This window comes from Lepisma saccharinum, chromosome 2, assembly GCF_977018435.1.
Source record: "Lepisma saccharinum chromosome 2, izLepSacc3.1, whole genome shotgun sequence".
NCBI lineage: Eukaryota > Metazoa > Arthropoda > Insecta > Zygentoma > Lepismatidae > Lepisma > Lepisma saccharinum.
Window position 1 is genome coordinate 39,636,914 of NC_139230.1, and position 27,783 is coordinate 39,664,696.

At 35.2% G+C, this 27,783-nt stretch overlaps 1 protein-coding gene and 1 long non-coding RNA gene across 8 annotated transcripts in view; both read right to left on the reverse strand.

Annotated features, from left to right (window-relative positions):
- Positions 1-248: 248 nt before the first annotated feature.
- Positions 249-7,178, reverse strand: LOC145984410 (uncharacterized). Its single transcript, XR_014441307.1, has 3 exons — positions 7,109-7,178; positions 4,618-4,711; positions 249-319 (listed from the first exon to the last, which is right to left on the reverse strand). It is a non-coding gene; the product is annotated as an uncharacterized LOC145984410 (long non-coding RNA).
- A 398-nt stretch (positions 7,179-7,576) lies between these two features.
- LOC145984007 (epidermal growth factor receptor kinase substrate 8-like) overlaps positions 7,577-27,783 on the reverse strand; it is a 265,201-nt gene continuing 244,994 nt past the window's right edge. For 6 of the 7 annotated variants that reach the window (XM_083117305.1, XM_083117306.1, XM_083117307.1 and 3 more), the window contains 5 exons: positions 27,270-27,473; positions 22,882-23,050; positions 20,204-20,339; positions 16,651-16,774; positions 7,577-10,770 (listed from right to left, as the gene is read on the reverse strand). In XM_083117305.1, the coding sequence (XP_082973431.1) occupies positions 10,673-10,770; positions 16,651-16,774; positions 20,204-20,339; positions 22,882-23,050; positions 27,270-27,473 (731 nt within the window). In that variant the 3' untranslated portion in view covers positions 7,577-10,672. The remainder of the gene's footprint in view (positions 10,771-16,650; positions 16,775-20,203; positions 20,340-22,881; positions 23,051-27,269; positions 27,474-27,783) is intronic. The other variant, XM_083117309.1, reaches the window with a different exon arrangement.

Consider the following 27,783-nt stretch of genomic DNA (forward strand, 5'->3'; position numbering starts at 1 on the left):
GTGAGAAATATAAATAAGAACCTTGCAGTGAAGGGATCCCAAGTTCAATACCATGTGAAGGCACATTGCACAGTGGTTGGAATCCCACTTTAAATTGCACGTCTACTCCCGATTAGCCTATCTGCACATTAAGTGGACTTCAAACAACAATTCACACATGAAACAAATATAAAAGGATAAGTATTATCAAAGGAATATATATTTTTTCACAAAAGAGTCTTTATTTTTTTGTCTAAATACATTTTTTTGTTCAGTTGAAATTTCTGCAGATCACAAGTTCTCACTCAGACAGCCTCAGTGGAACAACATTCAGTTTTACCTGTAAAGAGAATAATGTCATGTAACATCAATTCTGAATTAGCATTCTGTGGGCAGAAATATCATTTAAAGAAACAAAATTTTGCATAAGGTCATTCCACATCAGTTCAACCAGACCACGGTACCCATAATCTCAAATTTTCATGAAACTCGGCACATTTAATAATACTTTCATGGTGGTGAGAAACCATAGTTTTTCTCTCTCTCCAAGTTGTTCAGTAATTCCTCTTTCTTCCATTCCCAAAGCCTCCAAGTGTGAGCTGCACTGTCCTGGAAGAAAAATTCTAGCTCCCTTACAAATTATTCAAACTTCTTTGAAATTTCACAACATTACCAAAATAATAGAAAGAAAATATGACAACGTATCACATTCACATTTTAGTACACCAATAAATTAGTAAAATATTACCAGATTTTAGGCCAAAAACAATGTTTACTATAATTTCGATTTTTCTTAGGTTTGATATATCATCTAACTAGCCCAGAAATAAACTAAAAGGTGATTAATTCCTCCTCTGCTTTGTTTTAATGACTACCGGATTTTATACTTTTCACATTAACTCTTAAGAAGCTAGATATCATTGAAGCACATTTTTTGGAGTATAAAATTTTAAATAGCGTTTTCATGGATGCCAGGAACGCAGGGCATGGAAGGAAAAGCCAAACTGGTGCCTTACTACTGGACCACCAGATCCACTTGGCAATTGGACAATATCTTCACTACTTGAGAAGCGGTTGGAAAACTATGAAGTGCTTTTTGTTGAAAATGGCTGGCTAGTGCATGCTAGTACCTTGGTATATCAGTAGCTATAATGTGCTCAAACACTACACAAAGTCTCATTCTAAACCGAGGGATCAAATCTACAAATTGTACTACAAGTTACATTCCTCGTTAATTTTATTCCATGTATTAAAAAGTTATAGTAGTATTCAACTACTTTTTAAGATGTGTCTTTGTCATAGTAAATGTAAATAAACTAATATTAGTAATTATAAAGGTAAGAGCAAAACATTCATGTTTGACCATAGGATGTTTTCAGATAGGGCCAAGCACTGATTTTTTTTTTCAAGAGGGAGGGGGAGGCATATTTTCTCCATAATAGTGTCACTCCCTGAAAGAAACACCGTCAATTCAAAGTTATCATATTTCTGCAATATCCTTTTAATAATTCACTCAAATGACTGTGACTGAAATAAAATTGTATGGGTGAAGTATGAAATTTTAAGGTGACACCTTCCTGGCATCCATGAAAACCTTATTTAAAATTGTATACTCCAAAAATTGATTCTGTGATATCTAGATTCTTAGAGATAATTTGAAAACTATAAAATGTGATATACATTTTTTTAAAAATCAGAGAAGGAATGAAAACACCATCAATTTTATTTCTGTGTAAGTTAGATTATATATATGAAACTTTACTTTAAAAATATTTGAGTTGGTGTTGCAACTTTCCCTTTAAAAAAATCGAAATTCTAGTAAACCTTGTTTTTGGGCCAAAATCAGGTAATATTTTACTAATATACTGGAATATGAATGTCACATTTTTCTCTGAAATCTATATTGTATGGTTAACGTTGTGAAATCTCAAAAAAACACATTATATAATTTGAAGAGCGACAGAATTTTTTTCTTCTAGGACACTGCAGCTCACACTGGAAAGTTTGGGAATGGAATAAAAGAAAAGGAATAACTAAAAGTTGAAGGGGTCATAATTCAAGGGAAATACCAAAAAAATCATGTGGTTTCTCACCACAATGAAAGATGAAATGTGCCGAGTTTCATTAAAATTGAGGATCATAAGTTCTCAAACCCCTTTTGTTGGTAGAAACCCTCCAATGGTGGTTGTATGACCATTTTAGAAAAAAAAACCTTATTAGTACATGTTTCTAGATATCAGAAACAATGTTCAAAAATATTTCTTGTCTTTAGTTCTCCTGGAACATCCCTTTTCCAACATTACAAAGGTGTTCTTTTTCTCATGTAGCAAATTACGGAAACCTTAATATCTCAAAAATCAGTAAAGCTAGAGACCTGAAACAAAATTCATTCTGTAGTTAATGAATCATACTTTCTATGATATTCAAGTATGTTTTGCTCAAAATTGCATCCTAAGAACAAAAATTAAGGTGGTAATTTGGGTAACAAGACAGTGGCCATGGTGGCTCAGTTGGTAACGCGTCTGACTACCATGCTAAAGGTCCCGGGTTCGATCCCCGGCCGGTTCAAATCCGGGAACTTTTCTAACGGTGGAAGCGGCCCCGGTGCCCACCCAGCATCGAATAACATGGGTACCGGGGGGAAACCCCGGGGGGTGATGTGATCACATCACCCCCACTCACGACCGGGTCAAGAAACATGGCCGTTTATGGAATTTTGACAGTTTCGGTTTTAAATCTCTCAGATGGGTCCTTTTGAAAAATTCTGAAATTTGGCATGGAGGAAGCCCTGCATGAACCTAACTCACAGTAAAAATCTCAACTTTTAGACTCAACTTGTTTGGTAAATATGACATAACATATGCGATCTAATTTGTGACATTGGTGTGTAATGTTAAGCTACATGTATACCTAGAATAATGAATGAAGCATTTCCTTTTTCTTTTTTAAAGTTGGGCTTAAAAAATCAGAAAATATAGTAACATAGGATTTTAATAGTTGACTTACCAGAAATTAAAATTACAAGGTATGACAATTGAAGATCTGTGAAATCCGTCAACTTCTACATGAGCAAAAAAAGTCACGGGCAATTGTTGGAAAAATGGCTGGCCCAGGAGAACTAAATACAATATTTTTTTGGGATATTGTTTTTAATATCTACAAACATGTACCAACATTTGTACTAATAATGATTTTTTTTTCTTTCTAAAGTGGTCATGCAACCAATTACTTGGTTGGTTTGACATGGAATGACCCAGAATTGACATGAAACTATCCTTGAGTAAAATAAAAGCAAGCCATATATTTGAGCTTCTGCAACCCATATCTGTTCTACAGGGCTACAAAATATTTTTACATTTCAGTCTTAATAAATACATTGTGTGTTTGTTTGTTGCAGCCAACTGATAAGAGGACGTGATAGAAATATGAGCAAAAGCATACCTATGCCTCGCTAGGGCTTCTAACCAAAGGCCACTTTTTATTAACCAAAAAGACCTTTGTTCATCACAGTTTAAGACAGAATATCGCACAAATTTCCATGGAGTGGTTAGCACATTGCACTGCAATGATAGGGGTTCCAGGTTAGAATCCCAGCCTGGCCGTGGCTGAACTGCATCCATGAATAAAGAATTTCTAATAATAATAATAATCTTCACAATTAGCAAAAATGTGGCAGAAAAGTAAAGTAATATAAACCAAATCAATTAATCATCACTGGTGGTCGGTAGATAGGCCTTGGTCCTCACGGGCTGTTGCGTCACGGGTTATTACTATTTGGAAAAGAAGTTTGCATTTCATTTCATTTTACGAAAAGAAAGAAATAAGGTATGACTGAAGACGACCGGACCCCTCTCAGATTTTCTTCATATTTGGCATACTTACTAATTGAGGCCTGCTAATGATGAATCTGAAGTTAAAATCTGTCGGAAACGTCTAGAAATTGCAAAATAATTGTGAATTATTGACACTAGCCCCACAAACCATTGACGTGTGGTTAGGTTAGGCAAACATAGTTAAAATTCCATGTCGTGGTAGTATCAGGATCTAGAAATTGCAAAATAATTGTGATCCATTGACGTGTGGTTAGGTTAGTTTCGGTTAGGCAAACATAGTTAAAATTTGGTGTTGTGGTAGTATCAGCAATATATATATTTTGCTTTTGAAACAAAAAATTTCGCGAAAATAGACTGTTACCAGCCCGAAAACTAACACCTTATTTTCGCTTATTTTGCAATTTCTAGACGTTTCGTGATTTGGGAGGCCTCAATTAGAGAGTATGCCAAATATGAAGAAAATCTGAGAGGGGTCCGGTCATCTTCAATCGTTCCGAAAATAACTACTGTGTTTACACTTGGCAAATATTGGGGGGGGGGGGGAGTTTTGCTAAGATTTCTTGCTATCTTTGACTTTACATGAATATAGTGGCTAGTGGCAGTTATAAAAAAGGTGCTGATGCCATCACTGTACATTATGGAGTATATAATGGGAGATTACACTTTGAAACAAGCACAATAATGAATCCAGCACATGTGTAATTTCTACATGTTAATTTGGATCATCAACATAACATAATGTTTTTTATGACTCCTTGAGCTAAAAAAAATACAAATTAGCCCATCACAGAACGTTATTACTTACTTGTTTTCTCTGTCTAGCCAAGTTTGTCCTGCACAAGCCACAACATCAGACACCTCTTGCTCTTTAGTATTTGGCTGGTGTTGGCAAACAGTGCCTAGAAGAAAAAAATCATAAATTGTATAAGGAATAATTCATTTGTATGCAAACTGAAATGCAAAATTTTCCATAATTTGAACCCGTTGACTAAGCAAGTAGAAAATATTGCATTTCACATAAACTACTTATAAAATTACAGAACAGTAAAATAAAACATTCTAGAAGTCTGACAATACTTCCAGTGCCTGCATAAGATACCATACTGCTACGCCAACACAAAATATAAAATGAGTGAAACATGCTGCTTATCCATTGCTGATTAACATGTATCTCTCATAACTAATAAAGAAGTAATAAAAAAGGTTCTAGCTGAATCACCTGGCAAAGCTAGTCACTCTATTATAATATACACTGTGTTCACTCATGGCATGTGTCACTTTCAGAGGATTGCAGTCATTTAAACCAGTACCACATCTACTTTGTTTACAATTGCACTTCAATGTACATGGGCTATTTATTATTGAAGGGTTTAGCCACCAAATGAGAGCTGAACTAGTAAGAATTGAGTTTCAGAAGTAATTTAAAATTTGGCTGTAACTACTTTCACCAAGTGGTGAGAATACTCACGGAACTCTTTCACCAGGTTGTGAGAATAGCAGGAAGTACTGAAGACCAGAAATCACATTATAAGGTGATGGAAGGGTAATGGTTCCGAATGTTTAATGATTTTTTTCAGTTTCATAGGAAGATTAAGTATTGCAAAATTGTAGAATTTATTGTTACAATAAATTTGAACCCTGGTGAAAGTAATTACCACTGTTTGGAATTCCAAAGTGCAACTCATTAGCAAATAAATAAAAAACACGAAAAAAGTACCTTACGCAAGCATTTGTCGACAAGGCATTTTTTCATTTGGAACACTTAGAGCTATAAATGGCCCACCCAACCTAACCACAAAAGCATTTAGAGGCGTTTTTTGAAAACTAAAGAGCCCTAAACCTTACTTGCCTAACTTTATTAAGAAACCCCTTTGCATCATGCACACATGGCAGTAGTAGTCCGTAATCAAGATGGTAGTAAACAAATGGCTGATTGCAATTGAGAAGTACATGTAAGTGAAACATTAATCTCAAAGCAAAAACACAGAAAGTGATTGCTATAACTCTGAAGTACATGTGTAAACAGACATTGAACCATGAAAAAAATGCCTGTGTACCATAATGAAATTGTAATTAAACAATTGGAACTAGGACCAAACCATTTATGAATGTAATATTATCTTCATCACGTGATACACTAGTCCATACATGATACATTTTTCCAACTGCATGGTGTGGAGGTAAAAAAGTAATGATCGCCTGCATGTAAACACACACACCAATGTAATCTTTATACCCACCAATAACTAAAGAATGTGTGTGGCAGTGTAACAGGCCAGGTCAGGTCAGAGATTATTCGCATGCACAGATTAAAACCTGGTAAAACAACTCTAAGCTTGCTTCACTAGTCACTCTGTCAAAATTTTACTTTGGTGGATGCTGTATATTCCATATTTAGATCAAATTCTGATTACATAAGTTTGCAATAATGTGACAATTATATTTTGAAGCAATGTAATCACAGAGTTGGGAAAAGTATTTCTTGTGTGCATTGCTGATTTAAGGTAAATTATCGCAATCACAAACACAAAAATTAGGTAGCAAATAAATTTAAAAAAAATATTGTTTCTGTTACTTGTTCTTTCACCCACTTCAAGCTGTGGTAGGCTAATTGTAATGCAGCAACATTTCATTGCGTCCTGTAAAATTAGAATCTGAATTATAGGAGCACCATGTAAATCATGCTGTGATCTTCAGTAGTAGCCTGTTCGCTAAGACTCGAGCTACAATCCACACAGCTAAAAAAAAATTGCACGTGACAATGCTGCAGCCTACGATTTACGTATAGAAATCGCAGAATGAATTTGTAGAAACGTATTTCTTATTAGATAAAAACTACTAACGTAACAACTTATGTAGTTCAAAGTATTCTACGCTTCTTCACTATGCACAGGGAGGTGAGAAACTTTTTTTAAGAGGGCAAGTTTTGTACAAAATTAGGAAGGTGGTAATTATAATGTAACCGAAAAATGATACATTTTCAGCAACAAGTACTTTTCGTCTCTTCCATTCAATCTATTTTCGGTATACTATAAATGTGCACTGCTTATAGGTAAGCACTTTATTCCCTGTTATTTTAGTTTCATGAGGTGCGAGAAGTTCCATGCTTCTTCACATCATGTATTTTCAATTAAACAAACAAGACGAAATACTTCTTTAAACACTGGTTTGATAACGCCTGCCTTGTTTCCACTCACGTTCTCACACACGTTACACAACACAGATTACCTAAATATATAGCTTGCATAAGTATAACACAATTAAACACACTTTGGTATTAATAATATTCAACTTACCACTCAATAAACAACATTATTCTTCATAAGATGTGCACGACTCCCGGTGAGCGTTAAACGTAAACACAACATGGCCGCCTCAGAAAATTTCCCGGATGGCCGATGATGACTGAATCCAACGTTGCAATGTCTCCGAGACGTTCCAGAAACTAGACAATGAAACGATAACATTGCAATGTTTCAGAGACAAAACTGGGACTTCATGTGATGCTTTCTGTAACGTCAACGCAAAACCAGAATGTTAGAAACGTTTATGAAAGATTGCAATATTTCTGAAATATGTCTGAAACTTGGTGTGCTGTATGGGTTGTCATATTCCAGCAAGAGATGCAGGTGCCGATAGTTTTTGTTCATTATCTCCAAACTCTGTTTTCTGAGTTATACCCTTCTTCCAGTTAACCCTAGTCGTACAAACAAACAATGGTAACTAAATCAACAAATTAAAAATACACAGCAATTTATTGTCTTCAACTATACTTTATTTTCCCATTTTTTAATATGTATACATGTACATTATAAAATGCTGAAATAAAGTAAATCATTATGTGTTTTATTAAGTAGGATATACAATATAAATCTATAATGTTACAGCATGTAAAATCAGCTAGTAGTCTGGGTCACAACTAATACTGAAAAAATGTGTTTACATAGGAATGGCACTTTAGTCACCTTGCATATAAGCTACAAGAAGTGTTACTTGTCCTATCTGATATAAATTTACATTCTTTTGAAAAATAGACAATGTCCTCTCATTTGCATGCAGCATAAATGTGCTAAAATTTCATAACAATGACCTCATATTGATATTATGACTAGATGTATACACATATCAATATTGTAAGTCTACTAAGGCAAATGGTAACTTGCGATGAAAATAAGTGGACATTCATCATGAAAAGTGAATTCTTACATTTTATTTTTATCAGCAGTGTACATTTCTTACCTAGTGCAAGTTTTAAGTGCAATCGAAGTTTATCATCATTTCAACGTTTATCATCATTTCAACATTTTTCATCCTATGCCATAACAAAATATGTCTAATTGTTTAGAGTGTAAACATAGTTTAGCATTGCAAAAATGCAGCAGAAAAGAAGTTCTTTGTTCATGTATTTTAGACACATTTTGTAATATTTCTAATCTGAATATATATTGCATTACATGTAAAATTATGCTTATGTAAGTTCTTCTTATTAAGCTGTTATTGTGATATATTTGAAGCATCAATGTGATGTCATCAAATTTTAGACAATGCCATGATGCAGTCATTTTCTTGCAGATTTGTCCTGATAATTGTATTGATGGTTTTGTTGATTTATATTTACTATTCCAGCAAATCAAATGTCAACATATAACAAATTGTGAATGTAGATAAGCAATATATGGGCTCTTAATATCACCAGAAAGTTATTATTACACTGGAATTTTATTTTCTGGTCTAGTTGGAGTTTTGTTTATGCACAGATAGACTAATTGGGACTGGGAATACAATTTAAAGTGGGATCCGAGCCACTATGCACCTCCACCGGGAATCAAGCTCAGGACACCTGGATTACAAGGCTATGATGTTACCACTATGCCACCAGGGAGGCCCTCCTGGTTTAGTGAAGATTGCATTATAACCTAGAAACTCTTGCCTCACAACATAAAATATTCCATTTTATGTTGTGAATGTTTCAAGTGTCATTAATTTTTATACCCACAACCCCTTTTTGTACTGTGATGAAAAAAATACTTGCTCCATACGGCTATGAGGAAGTATTTCTTTCCATCACTGTATATTGACTCAATAGATAGTATCACACTTATTATCACTTCCAGTGATTGTTTTCCAATAGACATACCAGGAAATAATAGAAGGAAATAGAAAACATTCACTAGCCAATAAGAAACTTGAACTATTTTATGGAATGAGCCAATTTTTTATGTGTAGATAAAAAATGATATACATGAAGTATGGTGTGAAGACTGCAGTATTGCCAGATGAGAAAGAAAAGAGAACAGTGGGTATATAAACAGGCTATGTTATCTCAAAGAGGTAATAATTGATAGAATTAATTTGTTGATAATTGCTACTGAAAGCAGACATTGAAAGTAGCAGCAGTCAGTTTGATTCTATTGATTAAGTCAATGTGATGGTAGTATGGAAGTCACTGGCTGAGTCTCAATCATGTAATAAAGATTATCATCATCATTAAAATGATTATAAACACTATATATGCATATTTGAATTGCTAAAAATTATATTTTATTAGATATATAGCATATAATTTCAACAAATGTTTTCAAACATGTTAGAAAAGTTCAACTACCCAATTGAAAATAGTTGTGACAGGTATATACAGTACATATATTATTTGAAAAATCACTTATTTAACAAAAGTATGTTTAGCTAAGAAACAATTATAAAATATTTGCACATACATTACACATTTTGGGGAATTAACCTTTATATGACAACACATCTCACACTGGTATATGTTCTTTTTCACGAGTGTTTTGTATACTGTAAATCATACATTAACTGAGAAGTAATATGAATACTAACTAATTGGAATAAAATCATTTATTGTCATATAAAGGTTCCTTCCACAATGTTACTGGAAATCATTCTATGCATCTACATAAAGTACTATTCATAAATCAAATATAAACATTAATATGTTCTATTGGACATACAATAATTTTTTCACCTTTTTTTGCAACATTTTTTCTATACAGATCTCTCTCTAAACATATTATGTGTGTGCATATATATAACATATATATATATATAAATACATTTACAAAATTATTAAACATATGTTATAAAAATCTTCAAAATTTGTTAAACTCAAATGAATTTATCAAGATAATATTTGTGACAGATTTACATAAGGATATTGTAAAAGTTATTATACAAATATTTCATCAATATAAACTATTGCAAGTATTTATCACAGGTAAATGTTAAAATTGTGGATCAGCAAGAATCCCCTTTTGTGATTATATTGATTATGATGAATCATTTACTGTTCATTAGTAATAGAATGACCAACAAAAACCATGTCATTCACATCACACTAACATTAAACAAGTAACTGTTGCTAAAATATGGAAATTTATGATTCAACCATTGTAAGACACAGTGTTAACTAGAGCACCATAGAAATTTCTCACTTCTGTCTGTAAATATTATTTAGTTAATAGTTATATCAATTTCCCCAGGCACTGAAATATATTTTGTCTGTTTGCACTGTACTAATCAATTCAATATCACTTGTACATAGCAACCAGCTTCTGCAACCAGAAAATTTATTCAATATTCTACCTATAGCACCTTTGAATTACATAAATTTTAACTCCTTACAAGAATTGCATAGTAATATGTAATGCAGGGCTATAGAGAAGACATGTCCTTGTTTGATGACTATAAAAAATATAAGCATTGTATTTAGCATCTCAATGAAACTGTCATATTAAATTGGTTCAATATATTTATGTGAAAGATGCTCATTTATCTTTATTTCCAATACAATTTAACAAGCCCACTGTCAGGTATGTTGATAGATATAACTCGCTGAAACATTAAACACTACTGTCACTTCCTTTCATAACCTTGCGTTTCTGCTGCTGAAGCATTAATTTTAGTAATGAGTCATCATCTGAATTGTCTTGTTCTTGTTCTAGAAAGAGAAATAATTAACTTCACACACAAGCATACAAGAAAAACATTCAGTAAGATTATTTATTATTTGCAAAAGGAACAGAAAGCAATATAATTGAAGTGTGCATTATAGACAGAACAATATGGATATTTTATAAACAACAATAAAATATTAGGGCTGATTTTTTGAAGATTTTGAACCAATTCCCATACTAATACTGATGCTTGAAAATTGTAACGATTAAAAGTTATTCAAAATATTGATTAATATTATTGAGTGTAAATTCCACTCCTATTTTAAGCAGCAATTTACCAGAGTTTTGCTTCAAAATATTAAAAAAAAATTATCAGAGTATAAAAATAGCTGTTATGTAATCTCAAAATACAGTTTTATCACATGATATTGGTACAAAATAAAGGGAAACTTTGAATTATGCATAACTAGTCTCGCAGAATTTTTGCGGGCCCCGCGAACAATCAAAATACCAAAAAGGAATTGGCCGGTATTGGTAAATAAAATCAAACTGATACTTTCTGATATCGATACCACTGGTACTGGCTAATATTGATACATTGGCATCAGCTCAGCCCTATAAAATATATGTACAGTCGCAGACAATTTTGGGTTGTAATGAACCAACCCATTGAAAGTAAATGGATATATTATGATACAGAAGCATCCGTGACTGTACAACAAATAGAAATCTAAATGGAAAACATTTCTAAAAGAACATGAAAGATTCATTCACATCCTAAGAAACTTATTTTACAAAAGAAAAGAAGATATGAATGTCCATAAAGCAATCATAAAATGTGATAAAGAATTATGCATTGAATTACAAGCTATTTATACAAAATTGGTCAGTCCTTTGTCAGTAAACCATATGCCTTTATTGGCTAATACCAAAAAAGTACCAATTAATCTGTCCTATATGTCTACTTCTTATTCTTGACATTTTTCCTTTTTCTGATATTCAACTGTCATGTACCAATATCAGAAAAAAGGATGTCTGGTAAAAATGGCAAATTGGAAAAATTGCCAAAGTAAAAATTACAAATGAAAGAAGGCAAGATTAAATAGTAAGTGATTATTACTCACAGAAGTTCACTATGAAATGCCTCTCCTTTATAATTTCAATGGTGAATAGAAGGTAGGAGAGAATTTTGAAACCTTCCTACATTCTAAAACCAAACCTTCTTATGTCACTTGGATTTCACGCAAGTCGATTTCTCATAGTACGATTGCAGGTATCTTCTGGAGGAAGTCATGTTCATACACAATCATCTTGCTATTGAAGAACCTCAGCATACATTTACGATGGTACCCCAGTCCTTAATATCATTGTGATACTTTGCTATCATCACACCATCGTAATCAGGTGGATGCATATGGTCATAGCAACACATAGCATCTTGTTTGAACATTTTTTTTTTTAGAATTCCTCAACACTTGAATTTGTTCCTACCAGGACACCTCCACCTTGTAACATTCTTCAGTTCAGACTGTTTTGTATAAGCATATCCTAGGAAGAAGAGCTTCTCCCCACTAGAGTTCTTCATGGGACTATAGGTCTTTTCTACTCTTACGGCAGGAAGCCTACATGCTGGCAAGGGGAGTGGGGATCAGGGAATACACAGCAAACCAACCAGACAACAGCGGTGGCACCAAGAGTTACGACACCGAGGGGAGAAGGTGCTTCCCCCACCTCGTTCTACAGGCTGTAGCGTTTCTTATCATGCTGGATTTGTTGCTTCCCCACTCCCCACTTCCCTTACCAGCATATAGGTCGCCCGCCGTAAGACTGGAAAAGAGCTATAGCTCATAATCATTCAATAGGGTGACCATAAGTCCCCTTTCAGAGGTGTGTCATCTATTTCAGAGGTGTGTCCCAGTTGTCCCATCAATATTATTAAAAATCCAGAAGTTGTACCATTTTATAAAAGTCTAAGAGTTATTTTGAAAGCAGTCTAAATTTAAGAGACCTTTCATGCTAAAAAAAAAAAGATATTCTATTGTCTTTTGTGTGTTCTGTTATTTGTAGAGCAGTGAATAAGCATGACCAAGAAGCATACATGCAGTTTCAATACTGAATTACAACAAGAATTTAAAGTTCTTGCATCTTGACAGAAACTCAAAAAACCAACTCCTCCTTTTTATGTGTTATATCTAAGGTAAGGTTTTCAGGGGGATTTATAAACTGTTGGTGAAGAATAAAGCTGCTCTCAAGAAGACTGGTTCTTCTGACAAATACTTCTGGCACTCCTCAATTTCAGCATAGGACTAACATCAAGGGTTGATCAGAAGGGACCAGAAATACTGTTAGTTATAGCGAGATTATAATAATTAATACCTTTTGACAACAAGAGGTCATATTTCAAATAATAATAATACATTACTTATAACAATAACAATAACTTGACCTGACCAATTTTTCAGTAATAACATGCAATCGAATATCATTTGATAATATTGTGAAAATTGTGAAAATAATCACAGAAACATATAAAATGTCCACCTAGCTAGTTTCGGCCCACAATCATCTATTTCATTTTTCATAATCATTTGTCTACATTTTAATGTGGAAGTGATGACTATGTTCACATAAATTTTCAATTTCTTTGCATCTCTCACTTCATGGTCCATATTTCAGGGCCAACTACCACAGATAAATGATGGCTATACATTGCTTATTTCTTGAGTATGTACATACATGTAGAGTCAGATGCATAAGTATTACCAAGCAAATTGTTCATGTTTCATGTTTATTCTCTTTGTTTTATGCAATAGAGAGCTTCAACAATTAAAACAAAATACAAAACAACCTTAAAAACATGTGGGATTCAAGAGAAAAGTCAATGAAAATGGTTGTGGACAATTTTTCAAGCAATACTTGTGCATTCCACTGTACTACCTGGCTTCAAGTGTATGTCGCTCATTTAACCTCTTTGAGCATTACTCGCTTGTGATGTCATGGTGAGCAAAAAGCTCTCAATTCCATACACTAAGTCTGTGCAAACTATTGGGTGCTCAAGAGAAACCTCTTGCTGCAAAACCTTACTCCTCACCCTTCTGAGATTTAACAATTTCCATTTTCAAGAAGTAAACAAGTTCGTCTCCCAGGGAGATGTGAGGACACAAATACTATCAAAAATCTGTAGATGGGTAGGAGTGGTGAGAGTAGATAGAGACTAGGGGTGAAGGTCATGCTAGTAATGAACATGTGTAATTGGTACACAAACAACAAATGAAATAAGTGATTGGTTAACAAACTCCTATGTCTGGGCAGAGAAACTCCTAGCTAACAGCAGTTTGAAGTTGACATTATAAAACATGTAGGGGAATTACTCCAACATTACATTCTATGTGCCATTATTTAAAATTTCTTGCCATTTTTCAATGTGCAATTTTTTCCATTTGTCATTTTTACTTTGCCTTTTTTCATTGCCATTTTTACCTAGATTTGAAAAAGTTATCAATTACCCTCTCTATTAATAACATTCAGCGGCGGCTCATGACTTTTCACAGATGCGTGCTACAGGTAGATGTTGTTTCTTGCACTTACAATTATCCCCCCACCCCACAAAAACACACACACATTTACACACTCACTTGGAGTTGCTAGTGTACGCAGGGTTTTTTCCCCGAGGGGTCTGGAATTGTAAAGGTCTGTATCACACAGCTGCTTTCTACGTATGGCCGGAATAAACTATAAAATATTTTGCAATCACCGATTTAAACCTTCATTTTAAGTTATTCAAAGACAAAAATGGTAATCGGAGATCATTTTAAGAGGTCTTTGCATTTAACACAGTTTCTTTGTTTCAGAGTTATTTGCTGCTTTTGCCCAAAACTCAAAATTTGGAGATGGGATGTAGCCCCCATCAATTTCCTAGCCCCAACCTCTCATATGCCACTGCTTGGAACAACAGAGCACAACTGTCCTTTACAATGACTGCTCCATATGCCATGCGCATGACCACGAACCACGCGAAAAAAAAATTGTGTCTGATTCTGTAAAGCTATCCGCAAACTTTCTTCTTATACTGAGATGACAACATTTACCGTGCTGTGGATCTGTGCAGCATGCTAGCAGATGAATTTTGCGAGCTGATTGACTCCGACCCTACCTTCCCCGTAGAACCGAGGGGCATTCAGCCAGATTCGGCACGCCGCGAGGTGGCGAAAAAGTGCTATGAAGCCAATAGCACGGTATTCGTTGTAGGTTAAGAGCATGCAGAAAATACATAGCTCGCTGTAAATTTTTGAGCCTTTTAACGTGAGAAGTTTCATTTCACTGCAGTGTTTTATTAAACTTCTTCAATCTATGAAATGTGTCCCTTTCTTTCTTTTCATTTTAGTAAATTGAGTAGCATGCTATAGCACGGTAGCATGTATTAAGCAGCCGCCACTGATAACATTGACCACAGAAAAACAACCTAACTACAGATAAACTTACCATTTACTTTGGCATAAATTATCCTGACTGGCCCATCAATTCATCACAGCAAGTTTACAATCCATACAAGAGGAGTTAGAAATATGACATTTGGAACTGAAATTACCTAAAAAGTGCTACACTGTGCAATAAATGGCTTCAATTTATTTATCTAACAACAATCAATTCTTTGTCACTTTCTGGCATATCTATATATCTATCTGCCAATCTACTGCACTGTTTAAATTTGAATGAAATTTGAATCCTTTGTGAGAAAAGGTTAAGAATCATTAAATCAGTACATTATCACTACAAGCTACAATTTCATACTGGAATCGGTTCATAATGAACTCTCATGTTTATACCATCAGGTGAATCTGTCTCTTCTATTACAATACAAACAGATGCTTCATTACAATGAATGAAATAAAGTAAAGAAGTAAAGTGCTCCCCTGTGCATAGCACCATGCCATGAAGGCGTATAGGGGGTGTGGGGGTAATGCCCCACACTTTCTTGATCCGGTCGTGAGTGGGGGTGATGTGATCAGCATCACGCCCCTGACTGCCTTTACCCCCCAGGGTTTCCCCCAGGTACCCATGTTATTCGATGCTGGGTGGGCGCCGGGACCGCTTCCATCGTTAGAAAAGTTCCCGGACTTGAACCGGCCGGGGATCGAACCCGGGACCTCTAGCATGGCAGTCAGACGCGTTACCGACTGAGCCACCGCGGCCACTACAATGAATGAAGTATGTGGTGGAATAAAAGTTAGTTCCAGGAACTCCATCTTTATAGACATTGAAAGGGGATAAGTCAGGGCAATCTTCCTCAATCTATGATTCATTTCTCAAGTTCTGCATTTTGGTGTTCATTCCCAGCCAGGAAATGGAAATTCCTTCCCCCTGTTACCAATGTTTTATCACTGCCAGTTTTCCTATTATTCAGCAAAGATTTGAAACATTGGTATAGCTTGCATATAACACCATCCCAAATCTTTACTCAGAACATGATAATTCTGGATGTGTAGGCTCAAGTAATATATTTTTTTGGAAAATATGGACTACATATTTTTTTACAAAATATGAACTACATATTTTTTTACAAATATGCATGAAATGTTACACACTTATTGTTCTGAAATTTTAACGAAACAATTTTAAGAAGCTTGTGAAAAGCGATAGCAGGCAAATCACAATTCCCTCTATATATTTTTAATTCAGACACTGTATTAAATTCCATTGAAGAGAAACAAAAATGCACTTCTTATTGCTTTTGCAATGGAAGAAAACATTTGTCATTTAGTGAAATGTTCGTAAAAAGAAATCTAAGGTTCTTCATGAAAATTAGGCGAGGTTCATGTAAAATTAATTAATGCATCATAAACTGTGATTTTTAGATACTTCTTGAGTCAGATATATATATGCAACACAATATTGAAAGTTTTAGGTGAGAAAATGTATATTACCAAAATTATGGTCATGATGTGCACCATTTCCTCTCCTCTCGGTTTCTGGACTCAGTGATCCTTCCACACGATCCCTTACTCTAGCCAAAATAGCTCTAAGTTCTGATGAACGAGCAGTTTTGAACTGAAATCGAAATACATGCATTAGCACAAATAGGTCTCTACATAAAATATACAGGTGGTGGACATTGAAACTGAAACACTGGTGATTATTGAGCATGCCGCTGGAATGTTAGCATGTCCCACTTGTTGGTCATGCACACCATAGCGGGCATTGGGGTGGTTAACTGTGTGCCTGCCAGTCACATTCGCACAGTAGTAGCGGAACTCATGTGCACTAGAATGGGGGATATATCAGAATTCCAAAGAGGGCAAATTGTTGGTGCTCGTCATCTTGCCGGTGCATCAGTAATGGAGACTGGGAATATTTGTAGGGTATCAAGAGCCACAGTATCAAGGGTCATGACAGCATACCAGAATGAAGGATGAACCACATCCCCTCTGGGGAAGAGGAAGCTGTCTGACAGGGACATTAGGGTATTGAAGAGGATTGTGTCCAGAAAGCGTAAAACCACTGCTGTAAAAGTCACCACAGAATTGAATACTGAACCTGTCTCTACCAACACCATCCATCGAGAACTTCGTAGGGTCAACATCCATAGCAGGGTTGCTATACCAAAATCCTTGGTCACTAGTACTAATGCCAAAAAGCAGGTTGCCAGCAGCGCAAATCGTGGACGTTAGATGGCCTGAAATGAGTTGTGCTCTCGGATGAGTCCACTTTCACTGTTTTTCAGACATCTGAAGAGTTTACGTGTGGAGAATCCATCCAAAGCATACCAACCAGACTGCTTTGTGCCCAAAGTGAAACATGGGAGTGGATCAGTGATGGTCTGAGGTGCAATATCGTGGCAGTCCTTAGGACCACTGGTCGTTCTAGAGGGACATGTCACTGCCAAGGACTATAGAGCCATTCTGAAGGATCATCTGCACCCTATGGTGTAAATATAATTCCCGGGTGGTGGTGCAGTGTTCTATGATGATAATGCATCAATACACACTGCTAAACAGGTCACAGAGTGGTTCGATGAGCATGAACTTTATGAATAGAAAGGCTACTCAGGACTGGACCTACAGTTTAAAGTGGAATCCAGGTACTGAACCCAGGACCCCTTGATTACAAGATAACAATGTTACCACTACACCATTGGGGAGGCCTTGAATAATAATATACATTACATTAAACATCACTATCTGTAGAGATATGGTATGGAGTCATAATACTAAGTGGGGATTAAAATCTGATTAATATTTCAAACAAGTTACAGGTATACACACATAAATTATGTAAAATACAAAAAATAAGTTATACAACATGCCCCATCCCATCACTTAGGAAATACTATAATAATAAATTTTACTGAACTATATGATCAGTATGTGGGAAATATTAGTCATGTTCACATATCAACTAATTACATTGAATGAGTGACAGAAAATATTTTCATTTTTTTCTAATATTGTATGGGGACTTAGGGTCTGAACATCCATGGCACACTAAATGGAAACATTTAACACTAAGAGATTATTCAAATAGATCTTCTTACTATTTCTCATCTTCAGCAAGGCAATTCTTATAACTCACTTATTTCAAGTTCTCATCATGCAATTTGTCTACCATCCTTCAATTCTTTTCTTTTTTCCTTTCTGCTACTTCATATGTACAACAAGTTCTCAATTCTAATAATAGAGTATATCAAAACAAATGTACAGGGTGGTTCAAAAGTATGGAGACACCCAAATAAAAGTTGAATGACATACTGTTCCAGAAAACTAACACTGTAGGTTTGTAATAGAGGTGAGGGGAAATGTTATAGGTCATATGAGGATGGCGACCACCATCTTGAAACTCGCCATTTTGAATTCAACTTCACAATTTTAAATGGAAACCATAGCTTTTGACACCTCAATTGAATTGGAAATGTTGTCAATAGTTCAATGGTAATCTTATTGTTGCTTTAGCACCAATGTTGATGATGTTATTAACGTTTCTTCATTTGCTTTATCGTTGCAGCACAGGTGATGTAACAAGCATGGCATTGATGAAGGCAGAATGCATTGAGATTGTGCTGATCTCAGGCGAGCAAAGCACGAGGGTAATTGAAGATGATTTCAACCACCATGATCCAGATAAGGCCCCTATCCACCATGGTACTGTAGGTAATGTGCTTGCTAAATTTTGGGAAACTAAGTCTGTTGATTTAAATCCAAATCAGGTAGGTCATGCATGCAAATTCCACATGGTGATCAGGATCATCTTCTGATAGTGATGGATAAGTTGCAGCTTATAGGGGTGCCACTTATCCATGCTCAAAATCCAAATAATGGACGTGCAGCTAATACCGCTTTCCTGGGATACACGACAAGCACTTTTTCAGACTCTTGCAGAATACAGCCAGCACTGCTGTGGATGTTGCTTCATTCATTGACATGCGTGGCCTGCCTGATTTGGGTCCACAGACTCAGTTTCCTGAAATTTGGCAAGCACCTTACCGATGGTGCCATGGTGGATAGGGACCCTATTTGGGTTATGGTGGTTGAAATAAACTGCAATCACCCTCATGCTTCACTCACCTGAGATCAGCACAATCTCAATACATTCTGCCTGCATCAAAACCATGCTGTGTTATGTCACCTGCAACTATAAAGCAAACAAAGAAATGTTAATAACTTTGTAACGGTTGGTGCTAGAGCAACAATAACATACCATTGAACTCGTGAGAAAATTTGCAATTCAACTGAGGTGTCACAAGCTATGGTTTTCATTTAACATTTTGAAGTGGAATTCAAGATGGCGACCATCATCATAATATGCCCTATAACACTTCCCCCACCCCTATTACAAACCTACAAAACTTTGTGGAACAGTATGTCATTCAACTTTCATTCAGGCATCTCCATACTTTTGGACCACCCTGTAAGCCCACCACAAGTAGAGAACTATGTGATCTTGGATTATGATTCACCAAAATTTCAAAATTAAGTGAACGTTAGTTGAAAAATTCAGAGCAGTTTTCATTAGTTTCAGCCAGATTCTTGACTGCATTTTATCATACAAGAACACATTACATGCACAATTAGAGAATGTGCAAAACAACAACAACAACAACAACAACAAAAACAGAACGTCAAAGTAATTCAGAAAATGCTCAATATCATCAATAGAAAGTCTGATATGAAATCTACCATGATTCATGTAGTTTTTTCTACCATACAATTGTGATCATGACTCTCTGCAAGGGGAAAGAAGGGGGAGGGATGTTGATTTGACTATAAAACTTTTTCAAATATGTACACTTACTTGTGGTGATAAATATTGCGGTTTCCCTACATAGGACTAGTTCTGGTTTACTCTTCTTAATTACTGTCCTTATCAACAACTGTTAATAGAATCACAGCTAAGCATGAGTTTTTTTTTTGTTTAAATTTAAATTGAGGAAATTTATCAATCATTATTGTTTTTAAAGATTCTCACTGAACATCAAATACTCACCCCAGAAATGTTTCTTTGAACTGTGATTTGTGAATCAAGCCTTCGACCTTCTTCCTTGCCACAGTACTGCTCCAACTGTTGTTTGTTCAAAGCAAACAGCTCATTTCCAGACATGCCGTTTAGTTGTTTGGAAATCCTAGTATGAAATAGATTCAACAAATTATTAAGGGAGCTTTATCGAATATCACACCTCATAAATATGAGTTGCAGCCTAGCACCAACAGGTAGAACTTGTTGCAGTGAACTAACTGCGAATCCCATGGAAGTAGTGAAAGATTTACATTTGCTTATGGGTTTTAAAGTTATCCTTCCCCTCCAAATACTGCCAAGAGGTCACACCAATGACCATTTACACCAACAAAAGTTGTTAGTGGTTGCTAACTCAGTTGAAGGCATTGCTTGCACCACAACAATAGTCATATTTGTGTCACTCTGTTGATAGATTTGTTTTATTTTACTTTGCTTTTTTCCACTTTTGGCTATCTTATTTTACTTTGCTTTTCTGCCACTTTTGGCTAATCTTATTTTACTTTGCTTTTCTTCCACTTTTGGCTAATCTTATTTTACTTTGCTTTTCTTCCACTTTTGGCTAATCTTATTTTACTTTGCTTTTCTTCCACTTTTGGCTAATCTTATTTTACTTTGCTTTTCTGCCACTTTTGGCTAATCGTATTTTACTTTGCTTTTCTTCCACTTTTGGCTAATCTTATTTTACTTTGCTTTTCTGCCACTTTTGGCTAATCGTATTTTACTTTGCTTTTCTTCCACTTTTGGCTAATCTTATTTTACTTTGCTTTTCTGCCACTTTTGGCTAATCATATTTTACTTTGCTTTTCTGCCACTTTTGGCTAATACTATTTTACTTTGCTTTTCTGCCACTTTTGGCTAATCTTAAAGATGAATATGAATGTTGATAGGATGAAATTGTTGAAGAGATAATTACAAACATATATGGACAACACAACATGAGCGTCACAGAGAATTATACTTGTTGTGAGTTTAGAAGCCAGAGCCTTTTTAGTGTGCATGTGTGCAGTGGCGTGCCCAAGGGGGGGGTTGGTGGGGGTTATAACCCCCCTTTTTGGCCCAGTATTCCTAAAAAAAGAACATCAAATGCAGGAAAAGATGACAAAATGAGGAGTGACTACTAAAAAATGTATACCTAACCCCCTCCTTTCTAAAATCCTGGGCATGCCACTGCGTGTGTGATATTGTAACACAGTTATGTGTAGCTTTCAATATAATGCAAGCCTTCTTGTTGCAAAAGGGACAAAAGTAACATGGAAAATGGTCAAAAGAAAACACAAACAGAAATTTTGGTAAAAAGGGATTTGTTTGAAAAAACAAGGTAGCAAGGAAACTACCAACTAAAAATGCAGGAAACAAATAAGTAAGAGACTCCAAGATCAAGTGAAGAAGAGTTTGCTGGGTCTTCACAGATGATGATTATCATAAGTGTCCATACTACAAGACATGTTTGGAGGACAGACAAAGAAAATAGATTGTGCGCATGAAGTGTAGAATTTGGTGTCATGTACAGAGCTCGAGAGCATGCGGATACAAAAAACTTTCATGTGTAAATTCTGTATAAAAGGCTACAAGCTTGAAAGACAGTTCACAACAAACAAAAGGGTGTTTTTGCATTCTTACTTTTTGATGTTTCTGTAATGACACAAATACCTAACTTTGTCTACCTTATAATGCATTACATCAGGAACAAGATTTTTCTGGTACCAAAAATGCAAATTTTTCTTCGCCTTTGGCTGGAAAACTTACAAATATAATATTGTGGTGTTATATTCTGTCATAATTTGCAGTACACATGAGAAGTTCACAACAATTGTTACTTCATTTTGAGGCAATCTCAATAGAGATGTGGGATATCAGAGCTTCATATTGTTTGAATATCACTATTGATATATTGAGATGGAAAATATCAACCATCATATTGCTAATATTGAATATATTGATATAACTAAATATATACTTCCATCTGACATTTGAATTTAAACTGGAAGAAACAGAATTGTGATGCTCATTGAATGAATGAAAATAGGAGTCCAACAACACAATAGAGTGGAGTGGGGTGGAGTGGAGTGGAGTGGAGTGGAGTGGTTGACTCTGAAGTCTGTAGTTCTCAAACACTCCCTGTCTATTATCAAGGATGAATGGTGCTGTTGCATTCATTATGTACAAGTCAAGTCAAGCACAAGGTTGTTTATGAGGGCAATCATTGATCTTGATATCAGTCAATATCATCTTCATCAATAATATCAGTATTGTCATTGTTGGTAATCAACATCTATATTATCATTATTGATATATCAAGGTTGATATTTTATGATATTGTCATTCCAATATTATAAAAATATCTCCTCAATATCAATATATCAAAATATTGCTCTGCCTTAGATCATGATGTCGCACTTTCAAAATGCATTTGATATTAGGCACATTTCCAATTGTCTTGCCTTACAAATTTAAACAAAATCTAGTGCACAAAATGCATAAAAAAAACAGATTGGGTTTGCTACATTTTGCTAAAACTGATTGAAGTTTTAATCTTAGACACAGACTATTTGCTGTCACCATAAGATTTTATTATACAACCATGCAAAAACTACAACGTATTTCAAGTAAATCAATGCACAGAAGAAAAACAAAAGAAAGATGCTTGCCTGCTACTGAATCCCTTAGCTTTCAACCAGTTTTGGACTTCCTCAGGGGTCGAGTGCTGGTTTATGAACACTTCTGGTGTCTTGAAAATATCAATGTTACGTCTCTTCTCTCGGTACATGGTAAGCACATGCTTCAGTTCCTCTTGCATTAAGTCCTGCTGGCTTGGTGCTGTTACATAATTATTTCATTGAGAGTCATTATTTTTGTAAAAAAAGTTGCTTTGAAACTTAACTAAAATTAAACATTAAGCATTCTAAAACCTTATAAAATTCACTAAAGCAATATTTTATCTCATTCACCTCCCATTCCCTTTGCCTACTTTTCAAACTTGTAAAATATCTGTATTCAGATTCTTTGCACTACAACCAGTCATCTGCAGATTTCCTTTTACCCAGGAAGGAGTAAGTAAGGCATTTTTTAAATTGTGCTTCCCCCAAATAAACACAATGTGAAATTAAAAGTGTGGGTATTTCTGCAAGCATTCTTCTACAATAGTAGGTGTAATATATTTTATTTTGATTTGATGTAAAATAGCAAAAAAATATATTTTTAAAAGTTAGCTCATAATTTAAAATACAGGGTGGTCCATTTATAATGAAAAATATAAATATCTAAAGAAATAGGCATTGCACAAAAAATTTTCTATACAAAAAATATAATATTGGAAGGTGACAGTAAGAGCAGTTATCAGTTATTTCGTACATGGAGTTACTGTTGGTGTTTTTAGAGAATCAAATTCTATGCCTAGAATATTAAACTTCTTTTCATTTTAAATGTGCATTTATCAGTAGTTATAAGCAGTGTTCAAAGTGAGGGGGCAATGCCACCCAGCCAGCAACATTTTTGCAAAGCATCCCCCCAGTTGTCTCATTGTCACTGTTAAACCACTGGAGCATCCTCCCAGCTAACCCCAAGGCTCGACCAAATATCCCCCCCAGCTAAGATTTTCACTTCAGGTGCTGGTTATAAGCTGTACCACTGTTCTGCTTGCCTACCAATTGTCAAATATGGTGATATATACACAAAAGAGATTCAGCTTGAAAAGAGATGTAAAGTAACAATATCTGCTTCATCCAAGATGGCGCTGATTTAGTTGAATTCAAAAATAAAAAAAACTTTCCACTAATGATTTTTCTTAAATCTATAAATCAGTACAATTCATCCTGAGGAATATGAATTCCATGAATCAATCAATTTTAATTTCATGCTATTTGAATGACTATGTTTTAAGAAAGTAAGTGTTGCAACTGATATAAGTGAAATAAAATGGTAACATAAATGAAAATAAATGCTAAAACATTTGTTATCTGACAAATCAATGAATAAAACTAACGAAATGAATACTTGTAATTTAATCAGATGTTCAAAGAGTGGTGACCATTAACTTCCTTTTGCAATATGTTTTTGAGAAGGGTGCTATGTTTGGGGACTGGTAGAAGTGCAAGTATCATGAATATGCTGTCACATATCTTTAGGTGTGGTAGGAACCCACTGATAACATTTTTCTTTATGTAAGCCACAAAGACAAAAATCTGGGCATGAAAGGCATGGCAAATAAGCAGATCAAACAACAAGTCCTCCACACCCAATCCAGCAGTTTGGAAAATCTGTTTAATATTTTGCAAGTCTGAGGTGCATTGTGAGCTGGACACCCATCATGTTGATACAAGATTTCTTTGATTTTGTTGAAGTGGTAAATCTTCTAATACAGAATGTTGTTTGGGATATATCTGTGTAGCTGTCAAATGGTGCCGAAAATGAACCAATTATTAGGAAGGGTACGCCATGGCCCTTTTCAATGCACATTTATCATATGACCAAATAGTAAAACAGTGTCAGGAGAATGGTTTGACCATCGGGAAAACCACTGTGAAATAGTGTCCTGGTGCACACAACAGGCACCTGTTGGTAAACATTCGCCCACAAAAGTCACCCGTAAGAGTACACCAGTGAAAGTATCACCTGTTGTACTCAGAGAGATTTGACAAATGTCATGCCAGGAAAATCCACCAAGCGAACATGAGATAGTCAGGAGGGTGCATATGGCTCCTTTAACTGTGAATACAACCATCTGTATCTGTCTCAGGCTGTAGTGCATTCGTAAGGCCTGCATGCACCACCTCCTCCCATGCCACATTGTCTAACGCAAGATCAACTGCAGAAAACTTTATGAAAGACACCTGGCAGAATTTAAATGGATGACTGGTCACAATGGATGAAGCGTACATTTGCCTCACTGACAGTGGTTATATTTTTGGTCAATTAGATACCATGACACCAATGACAAAGGGCTACTGGCATTGCTACTGCCAGGACACTTTCCACGGAACTTCATTCATGGTTGTCACTGGATTTGGTTATGCAGGAAGTTGCCAATACGTAAGGTGGAGAGAAATGTGAAGGTGAAAGCTGCTACTTTCAGTCATTCATTATGACCCCCATCTTACATACAGACACCCCTCATTTGTAAGGGTAAGACACTCAACAGGGGCGCATTCACATGGACAAGGCTCAAGCCATACCGCTTGAACATCAGGAGATGGAGCAGAAAACAGGGATCTGTGTTATCCCATTTCATTGAATTCTGGTGAAAAGCTCTGATGCCAATTCTATGTATTTCTGTGCATTCAGACTCCTGGTAGGATGTCGGAAATATAGGAAATACTGCCATCCACGCACCCTCCCAGATGTTTGGAAAGCCTGCAGAGAGGAATGCCCATTCTCAAACTTAGTTTGCTAGGATGGAAACTCCAATGTAGGGTGATATTCTGTTTGATAGAACACAACTGGTGGTAGTGGCATGGCATTTCATGAGGTCACATTTCATTCACATTAATCCCTATCGACCTTCTGTAATTGTGGTAAAATGGTATCCAAAAAACTCTGCACATTTTGCTCCACTCATCATGCCAATGATAAAATATGATCCAACTAATTGGTCACTAATAATTCCACACCAAATATTTACATTACACTGCTCTACTTCTTGTAACTACTCTCAATTTTCATTGGCCAATAATGCATATTATGCCAATTTATCTGAATACTTCTGTTGTTTTTAGTTTCTAATGAAACAATCATTCTACAAAGTTGAAATTGATTGATTCATGACATTCACATTCCTCAAGATGAATTCTATTGATTTACAACATTGCATAAATGTTTGAATAAGAGAAAGGATACATGGCAAAGTCTGGCTTGATTGCACTTTGGTGGAAAATTTGGCTCTAAATTAGTTTTATTTTTGAATTAAACTAAATCAGCACTAAATCAGAGGATAATGTGTGAAATGACAAGAAAAATGTCTCATTGAGAGAATGATCATTAACAGTAGTTCTGTTTCTAATTTCCTACAGTGAAAACTGGAAAACATTTTTGGTTTATAATCAATCATGCCTGTAACAGCATAAGAAATATTTATTTTTAGCAATAAAAGAAATCATAAAATTAAGAAGTCTTAACTAAAAATGTAAAATGTACTGCATTATAATGACTACACATAAAAAAGTAACCTCTAAATATGTTTTAATACTAATATTTTAGTGAGAAATCAACTCTCACACAAAAGCATTCCCAACATACATTAGCTCTTTCTGGCAGGACCAAGCAAGAGCAAGATTCATTAAGATAGAAGAAATGTTAAATGCCTTCAGCAATTAAAATAAAATCATATGAATCAAGCAAATATAAACAGTAATGTTTTAAGAAAATTATATGCAGATACTGAACAATGGACTCAAACGCCACACAAAGATGAAAATTAATATGGCAAGGCAGACAAATTGAAATTGAATTAAAATTGAAAAATGTTAGTGGCAACATATTTATAAGGCATCCAGAAAATTTCATAATATCCTGTCTCATATTTTTATCATTAGTAGAAATCAAAATTGCAACTTAGATTGCAATATTGAATAATAACTGTTCTGAAATAATTGTAAATCAAATAATAATACATAGTTTGTAATAATATTTCTAACATCCTCACATTGCAAATATGTCAATTTCATACACTTGGATATGTTATTAGCAAATGACTAAGCAATAATACCCAATTCAGGATATATTTGTAGAACACATTTTGAAAAAATCCAGGCACAGTTAACTTCTTGCTATAAGTCTCTTTTGTTGTCCTCATGTTGACTAAAATGTCGAGTTGAGTTGATTTGGTGTTTTAAGTCCACTTTATGCACAGTAAGGCTAATCGGGACTGGACCTACAGTTTAAAGTGGAATCCGAACCACTATGTGCCTCCACCGGGTATCGCACCCGGGACCCCTTGATTACAAGGCAACGATGCTACCACTGCACCATCGGGGAGGCCTTGACTAAAATGTACTTGTTGATACACATAACCCAATAGATATGTAAATAAAAGTATGCTTACCTCTCACCAGAGTACTTGTAGCACTACTTCTCTCTGTCTTCGGGGACGAAGGTGCTGAAAGAACTGGCATCGGAGGTGGTGGCGGTGGAGGTAATGAATTTGTATTTGAAATCCTCTCATTTTTTCTTCCCACATTTTTACTGCTTCTTACAGGAAGACCATCTTCATCAGAGCTTAATTCTGACTCTTCTTGTTGGCTGGTTTCTAAAGTTTCAGGAATCATTTCACAAAAGATTTTCTTTTTAACATTTAATTATATGCCTTAGCATAAAGCACATTCTGGAATGTCTACAGTGTATTCACACACACAGCCACATAATAAAACCATGAGGTCACTAAAAGTCCTTCTTGTGCTACAGTCTGGTGCTCACCATTAGTGTCAAAAGCAGTGTCAAAAGCAGTATAAGTAGTGCAAGAGGGACATTTTAGTATCTTTGTGGTTTTACCCTGTCTGTGTGAATAGGTTTCAATCCACTGCCCCTCCTCTCACAAAACATGCTTCTTTTAATGCAAG